We start from the raw sequence: 8,410 nt of genomic DNA, 5'->3' as shown, positions 1-8,410 counted from the left end.
GCCAATGCCATCGGGCGGAGGCCGCGTCCCGAGCCGGGGGCTCCGCTTCGTCCCGCGGGGCGGCGGTGATGGGGACGGCTCTCTCCACCGGAGCGGTCGTTGCCATCTCTTTTAACTGCATCATCGCTCTGCTCATCCTCATCCTCTTCCACATCCTCTGCAAGGCCTGCAGGACCCCGTCGTGCCCCAAGAAGAGCCCAGCGTCCGACGCGGACGAAGCGAAGAACGAGGAGAAGTACCTCCTGCAGCCCTGAGTGCGCGGAGATGGGGCCTGAGGGGACGCGGAGCCGTGCGCAGGGACAGTGACACCGAGCGGAGCCCTTCGACCCCGCGGTCCCGGTGTTTGGATGGCCGCGGTGATGGAGAGACGGTGGCTGGGGGTGCGCACCGCCCTCGGTGCCACCTCGCATGTAGGGTCAACCTGGCTAAGGGGACGTGCTCTGCCTTTCCCCTCGGGGACAGTGGCACGTGGAGAGGCGGCCGGCAGCACCTTGCTGTGCCACGGAGCTGAGCAGGGCCAGCACAGGGCCCATCCCCTGCGGGAGGCTGCTGCGGGGTGGCACCTGCCCGGGGGACCCCTGCAGCACCACAGTGACCAGGATGGCTGCAGGGTGTGGAGAGCAGGGGGCACTCGGCACCCACCTGACCTGGGTTTGGTCTGAGGATTCGCCAGGGTGCAGAGGGCCACTCGGTCTGTCCGTTTGTCCTGGATCTGTCCATTAGGGTCTACTTGCGCCCTGCCCTCCCTGAGCTTGCCTGCATCCAGGGGCAGCTTATGGGCAGGGACTGCTGCTGCATCCTTCTCTCTATTGCTGTTTCTTTTGCTGCCGTGATGGGCACCTCTGTGTGTGCTATGTTGGTTGGGGATCACTGGCACCTCCCCGTGTCTCACTGCTGCCCACCTGAGCCCACAGAAAGATGGGGATATTTCAAAGCTGTGGGGTCAGTTCGTGTGCCTGGTGCAGCGACAGTGGAAGGGTCTTCTAGCCTCAGTACCCAGGGACGTGGGTGCAGCCTGGACCCCTCTCTGGTGCCACAGAGGCTGTGCAGCAAGGGATTTGGTCAGCATCCCCCCTGTTCTGCTTGTGGGTTTGTTGGGGCTCTGCCCTGCCCATCCTAGAGTCCTAGAGCCAAGCAATAGCCAGAGTGAGGCCCTGGGGTTCTGATATGCTGCAATAAGGAGAGGGGGGGGGGGGGGCGTGTGCTGGGAGGGATGCGGGCTGGGGTCCTTCTGCCAGAACTGGCTCCTTCCCACATCAGGTGTAGCTAACATGTCCCTCTGCAGTTGTGTTTGTTTTTTATGTTTTGTTTAGTTTTGTTTTTTGTTTTGTTTTTTTTTTTAGATCAATAAACAGATCGTAGGACCCAGGAGGTGTCTCTGAGCTCTGTCCTGCACACAAGGACATGGGGGGATGCCTCATCTCCTGCCCCTGGCACTGCGTGGTACTGGGGCTGTCCCTCAATGCTGTGGGCACTGTGTTGGGTCCCTCTGAGCTTCTGAATGCTGGGTGACAAGCCCAGCCAGGTGCTCACCCGCTGAGGAGGCAGCAGTGTGCAGCCCTGGTGCAGGTAGTACTGTGGTTTCCATCCCTACAGAGCGCATGGCATGTGCAGGGGATGTATGTGGCCATGGAGTACAACTGCAGCCACGCCAAGAAGGAGCACAGCAAGTCCCTATTCCTCGCTGCACACGAGACAATGGCAGTGTATCCCTGCTCATCTGCACGTAGCAAGGCCACCATGGCTCCTGCTTTCACCACAGCCACACAGCAGACTCCTGTGCTGCAAAGCACTGAAACAGTGGGGTCCCATGTGTAAATGACCCATATGTGGCTCCCTGGGCACTGCTCATTGCAAAACCAGGATGGCACAAACACCACAGCACTTTCAGTGCCTCTCTTTATTCATCCAGGCATGGGGGCGAAGCACTTGCACTATGAGAGGGCAGAGCATGCTAAGCAGCTGCTGGTCAAAGCGGGGCTTTGTCCTCCTGCCCCTGGGCCCTGCCATCTGGTTCCCGCACCAGGATCAGCAGCTTGTCCAGCTTGGCGATCTCCACCTCGGGGCCCTTCTTTACCTCCTGGCCTTTCTTCTCCTGTGGGGAGAGCAAAGCCAAGATGTCAGCAGAGAGGGATGGTGAGCTGCGTTGTGTGGGATGTGCCTGCCTGTCCCTGCCTTTTGAGCCCGAAGTGGTGGGAGCTGTGTAGCTCAGCATTTACCTTGCTGTGTTCCTCCAAAGCAGCATCTGCTGACATATCCCCATGGCTCAACACTGCTCTGGGGCTCTGACCTCATCCTTGTTTTTGATGTTAGGGGAAGCTCATTTGTGCCCAGCGTGACTGTGATCACCCCAGGAAGCAGGAAACATGGGTAAAGACAGTGCTAGAGTGGTGGCACGGGTCCCTGAACCATGGCTGAGCCATGGGGACACCAACAGCCTGTGCTGCAAGCACAGAGCCCTGTGCCTGCTCCTGGCACAGTGTGGGGATGCTCTGTGGTGGCCGAGAGAGCAGAATGTAGCACATGAGCAAGAAGGCTGCCTGCTCTCTGCCTCCTCAGCTAGGACAAGGCTGCATGGTTTTCATTTTCCCAGCTCACAGATCGCATCTCGGGACAGGGCTGGTTTGCATTAACTCTGCAAACTGAGCAACGCCCTTCCTGGCTGCGCTCCGCTCCGGGGCACTCAGAACGATGTTTGTGCTAATGGCCCACGTCACAGCTGAGCATCTCTCTAAGCAGGAGCATTCGGATAAACACAGCTGCTCGGGGTATTTCAGGACTTAGCTATTTCTGCAGAAAAGCTGCTTTGCTGTGTGACAGTGTGCAGAACCTTCCCTTTGGCACCCTGCATAGCACACAGCACTGCACATGGGCCCTCAGGATGGGAGAAGAGGGCTTTGCTTTGCTAGAAAAGGGAGAAGCTGGGATGTCCCTTCACCCTGCTGCCATCCTGAACACCAGTGGGGTCCCTGTCTGACACCTCTTTGCAAAGTCCTTTTTGGGGCACTGGAACCAGAAAGAGGTTTCCCATCACACACTCTTGCCGGGGTGGTTGTTCCTGGCTGGCCTCCTGCAGGTTTTGTGGCATTCACTCCCCTGTGCCCCAAGGAGCAGCAGCTCTCAAAGCTCTTAGCAGCATCCCTAAGCTCAGAGAAGCATCACCACCCATGCAACTGCAACTCATCACCCGTGACGGATGGCAGTGAACTCATGGGGTCCGTCCACTTTCTGCTCCCTGCCTGCAAGACATCCCCGTGGGCTCATGGGGAGCTGGGGTAGAACATTCCCCCCATGGAGCCAACAGATGTAGAGCTAAACTTACACAGGAGGTTTGTCCCCAAGGAGCTCATCAGACGGGTACTGGAGCTGCTCACAGCATCATTTGCATCAGTTTTATTGTTAATGCTTCCCAGCAAGAGAGCAAAATGCTCTTGGAGAAAACAGCAATAGGGATGTGTTAGGAATGACTCTACTGCTGTGCATGCCTGTATATTGGAGGCGCCAAGCCCCTACATTGCCCTACACTCACTTCACTCTACACTCAGGATCTCCTCTGGCTCTCCAGAGTGGGAAACTGAGACACGAGGCAGTGTGGGCACAATTGCTGCTGCAGCACCCTGCATGGTTCTCTGCAGGGAGGTGACCATGCAGAGTGTAGAAGATGACTGAGGTGGAGACATTGGGCTGAGAACAAAGATCAAGAGAAGGACCAGCACCAGCTGTTTGAAGACCCCAACCCCACTGCCCTGAGTCTCAGCACCCCTCATGCTGACACAAGCTGAGCTCTGCATCCAGGATTTGGGAGTCACATACACTGGAGACACTGCACTTTGGCTGATGCCCTCATTCCCTTGCTGAACAGTAAACTGCCAAGTTAATAAAACTCTCCCATAAAACTCATGATGCTGGCACTTTTCAGCATCTTTTTTTTTTTTTTTCCCCATTGGTGGAATAATCATAAAACATCTGCTGTAAGGTTTCGCTTTAACAAAGCAAAACATATTTGTGTTTTGAAGTAGCAAGAAAGTTAACCATGCTGGCACAAATATCAGTGGAAAATTCCTTACAGCTTCCCCAGGAGCAGAGGGGACCTGTCCCTGCTGAAGGCTGGCCAAGGTGATGCTTTCAGTTCCTGCCATTCGCAACAGAGTGGGATGTCTGGACACAGCATCCCGGTGACCCAGGACCATTGACACAGGCTACTCAGCAGGGTGGTGAGGTCACCATCCCTGGAAGTGTTCAAGTAATCTGGAAATGTGGCGCTGAGAGACACAGTTAGCAGGCATTATAGGGGACGTTGAGATTAGACTAGATGATCTGAGTGGTCTTTTCCAACCTTAATGGTTCTACGATTCTATGACTGTCATGCAAAAGGCGTGCAAGTACTTACAGAATAAGAAAGGGCTGAGGAGCTTCAAGAAGCTACTAATGGGGCTGAGGAAAGCCCCCAACCTTACTACCCTCAGTGGAAAGGCACATGGTCTGCCAGCCCTTCAGAGGTACTTTGCTTCTGGAGAAGACCTTCCCTTGCTCCTTCTGCCTTGCTCAGGGACAGGTCAAGGTGACACCTCCAGGGTGATGGCTCCTCCATAAGCAAAACATGCCAGCAACAGGATGGGAGAATTCAGCACATGAAAGCAAAGAGATTTCTCTGGAACCTTTCTGTTGGGAAGACAAAAAAAAAACAAACTCCTTTCTGAACAAAAGCTCTCTGATCCACCAACCTAATATGCACTGAAAGGTTATGATAGGATCAGCACATCCCAAGTGTCCAAAGCCTTCTCCACCACGGCCCCATTGCTATCTGATGCTGTGATGTAAGGTAGAGATCACACTACACTGTGGCAGGACCACATGGGGCTCTCGAGGTGCCATCTACGTGCGGCAGCAAGACGCTTTGCAGTCACAGAGAGCCTCAAGCCACACTTGCAGCCAGATCTGACAGCATTGCTCCTAGCCCTCAGAAGGATTAGCTGACTGACTAGAGATAAGGATTTAGGCTTATTTTGCTACTGTTTGGAAATAAATGACGCAGGAAATGTTCTACTTGTGGGGAATGAAACTGGCAGCAAAGCCCAGGGGATGGCTGGGTCATTCAGACGTCAGCAGCCAGGCAGGATCTTGGGGCTTTTTGCTTCCCACAACGAAGATGCTCATACTGCCAGCTTCAGCTAAAACCTGTCTTGCTCAGGGCGAGCCCCTCTTCTTTCTGCAGCTCACATAGTTGACTCAGAGACAGCATCTGTAAAAGGCTGTATCAGGACACAGCTGGGCATCCAGGTCTGATAGCCACAGGTGACACTGGAAGCCGACAGTGAATCTACTGGAACCAGCAAAGACATCATGGTGGAAGCAATTGCCTAGCACAAGATCCACTGTGCCATCTGCCAGGGAAGGTGCAAGAGCAAGGCTCAGCTGTGTGCATGCAGTGTCGGATCAGACCTCCAAGAGGCTGGGAGCATCCCAAGGCATACACAAAGACCATGTACACCTGTGGAGTAAGGAAGATCACTTCCAGCCCCTGCTGTTTGAGTACAGAAAGAAAAGTTAAGGCTTTCAGCCATGCTGAATGCTCTCTCGGAGTCATAAGCAACCTCTCTGACACAGCACTAATTTAGGCACCTAAATGTAGCCACAAGAATTTCACATTTAGCTGCTGTGCTGAACTTTGGAGACCTGAAGCTGAGCACAGGCAGGGCCCCCAGAGCCAGTCCAGGAAACCACAAAAGACATTTTTTTAGAGTCTCTCTGCTGCCTTTACCATATCTGTCATTTAGGGGTTTACAACAGGGATGTGGTCACGAGCCTCAACTCAAGTATCAGCAAAATAAAATCTTTAAAGTTAAGGCTACATTTGAAAGTTACCCAGAGACATGTCAGTCTGATACAGGGCAGCTAAGCATATCATCTTAACTCTGCCATGCACTGGTGCTGTGGTGAATGAGCATCAGCAACAGGTGCTTTGTTTCTACAGGAGGACACAGCGGGCTTGTCAACCACGTGGACAGTTCAGCCACAGTTCTGAGCACTGTGTGATGGAGACCAGCTCCTCAGGCATCACTGCCTTTGGTCATGGAGAAGAGCTGACAACAGCTACCTCAAAGAGAGCAACCTGGTGGTAAGATAACCTCCTCACAAGGCCCATGGAAATGATTTTCAATCATACTAGTTCACAGACTTAACACTAAGCACCAAGAAAAATCCTTGCGAGGTTGGTGTGCAGGGTAATTACCTTGCTTTGAGCCATAAAGGCTTCCTAAAAGCTTTTGTCTCCACAGCAGAGGTCCTGGTGGTGCAAAACACCACTGGGACAGGGCAGAGGCAATGGAGGCCCTCTCCTTTGGCTCTGGTGGTGATGGGCAGAGTGTCCCCCTCCACCCTCAGACCTAGATCTGCCCTACTGGATTCCAACTTTTTGCAAGGCCATCAGTCTCTTCTGGGTGGGACTGATTACTTTAATGAGCCCTAAGTGACACTCAGTGGGAAACCCTGTTACCCAGAGCCCGTGCTGTAATGCCATCAGACAGAAGGGCTGCTGAGTATCAGTGCCTGATGGGCTAGCTGTGGGATCTCTCAAATACAGCCTGAGACAGGGAGGAAGGAGCTCAAACTGGGTTTTAGTTGGGACTGTCCAGGCAGATCACAGACAGGAGGCACCCTGGACTGTAGCTGTACTTGGTCAGCCAGACCCATCTCTAATGGGCTCCAACATCAGCCTACCCTTTGGCCAGATCAGGGAGATGCCCTGGAGGGAGCATCAATCCTGCAATCCTAAGCTACAGACCTTGATGCCAGATGTCAGGTTGCACTGTCAGTCACCTTGCAGCACTTCTTTATCACTCAGCATCTCTTTTTCTTATTTCAGTTTTACTTTAGTATCTTTGTACAACAGTTCAGTAAGCCACTATGGATTAGATTTCAATAAAACCAAAGAAATGTGGATGTAGATATGCAATTCTAGAAATACCTTGATAATGCTGTAATCTCACAGAGGATAAAACCACGAGGTCACCTGCAGTTTATTAACGGTATATTCTAAAGAGAAGCAATTTTTTTTCCTGAATATCTCTTACCCTGACTGCTACTGTTAACACATCTCCTGCCATTGCATTTTACCTGCTCTATGAAAGTCCAACTGCTCTTTTGCTCTTAACACTGCATTCTCTTTAAAACGTTTGTCATATCAGATTTTTAAAACAACTCATGGAAATGTTTGCACAGAGTTGTGGACTCAGAGAATCACTGAATGCTTTGGGTTTTAAGGGACCTCAAAACCCCCTCAGCCCCAACTCCCTGCTGTGGGCTGGTTGCCCCCACCAGCTCAGGCTGCCCAGGGCCCCATCCAACCCAGCCTTGAGCACCTCCAGGGATGGGGCACCACATATCTCTGGGCAGCAGTGCCAGGGTATCACCACCTTCATAGGAAAGTATTCTTCCATACATCTAATACACAGTTCCTCTCTTTTACTTAAAGCCATTCCCCCTTGTTCTTTCACTGTGTAAAAAGCGTGTCTCCTTCCTCCTTATAAGCTCTCTTCAAGTAGTGGAAGGACACAATGAGATCTCTCTGGAGCCTTCTCTTCTCCAGGCTACATTCTTGTTTGCTACTCACGTAATGTACTAGTGTGTGAATATACTTCACTATGGATAGACACAAATACACTGGAAAGTGAGTTTTGCTATAAATAGACATGAAAATAAATATTTTCATTCCCAGGTGCCACTCATTAAATGATATTAAGTGTCAATGACATGAAAGTTGCGTTATGATTGATACTGTGGTATTGAAAGAGCTCAATCTGAAATATGTCACCCCACAGCACACTTCCCCTCTCTCCATGGCTGCACTTGAACTCAGGGATGCTCCAGAAATAGCACTAGGTATTTGAGCTGGGCAAACAATTTGGCACTCCAACCACACATCCCTGTGAGTACCTTCCAGATAAATCACAGCACCCTTGGGGCAGGACGAGCAGAAGTCCTCCAGCGCCCGCTCATCCCTGGTCCATGGTGAGAGTGGCTGCTTTTAAATTGCTTCTGATAGATGCTTGTGCAGCACTCGCCCTAGACTTTGGGGTGCTGGCACAGCGTTCCCTGAGCAGTGGGTTTTCCTTCTCTCCTTCCTGTTCTCCCCAGCATATCCCTTCTGCTGCAGCAGAGCAACTGCTGGCAAGTGCCTAGGATCTTTTCCTACAATCCTTCCTGGTCGATTATTTCCATTTCCTTCCCCTTCCCTCTTATTTTGCTTCCATTCTCACTGAAGTGCATCCACAGAATCACAGAATCACAGAATTATAGGGGTTGGAAGGGACCTCTAGAGATCAGCGAGACCAACCCCCTGCCAAAGCAGGTTCCCTACACCAGGTTGCACAGGTAGGCGTCCAGGCGAGACTTGAATATCTCCAGAGAA

The 8,410-nt window shown here is 52.2% G+C and overlaps 2 protein-coding genes and 1 long non-coding RNA gene across 7 annotated transcripts in view; 2 read left to right on the top strand and 1 right to left on the bottom strand.

Annotated features, from left to right (window-relative positions):
• The window catches only part of UBAP2 (ubiquitin associated protein 2), a 583,216-nt gene that overhangs the window by 319,461 nt on the left and 255,345 nt on the right, over positions 1-8,410 (top strand). The gene's annotated exons all lie outside the window — the stretch shown is intronic.
• Positions 7-1,384, top strand: ENHO (energy homeostasis associated). Its single transcript, XM_010725211.3, has one exon. It carries the CDS (start codon positions 69-71, stop codon positions 252-254), a length of 186 nt encoding a protein of 61 aa, XP_010723513.1. The 5' UTR covers positions 7-68; the 3' UTR covers positions 255-1,384.
• On the bottom strand, positions 1,886-2,689 carry LOC116217514. Its single transcript, XR_004162158.1, has 2 exons — positions 2,220-2,689; positions 1,886-2,095 (listed from the first exon to the last, which is right to left on the bottom strand). It is a non-coding gene; the product is annotated as an uncharacterized LOC116217514 (long non-coding RNA).

This window comes from Meleagris gallopavo, chromosome Z (genome assembly GCF_000146605.3).
Source record: "Meleagris gallopavo isolate NT-WF06-2002-E0010 breed Aviagen turkey brand Nicholas breeding stock chromosome Z, Turkey_5.1, whole genome shotgun sequence".
Lineage (NCBI taxonomy): Eukaryota > Metazoa > Chordata > Aves > Galliformes > Phasianidae > Meleagris > Meleagris gallopavo.
The sequence above is the reverse complement of the archived record's forward strand: the minus strand, read 5'-3'. Positions and strand labels throughout refer to the sequence as shown.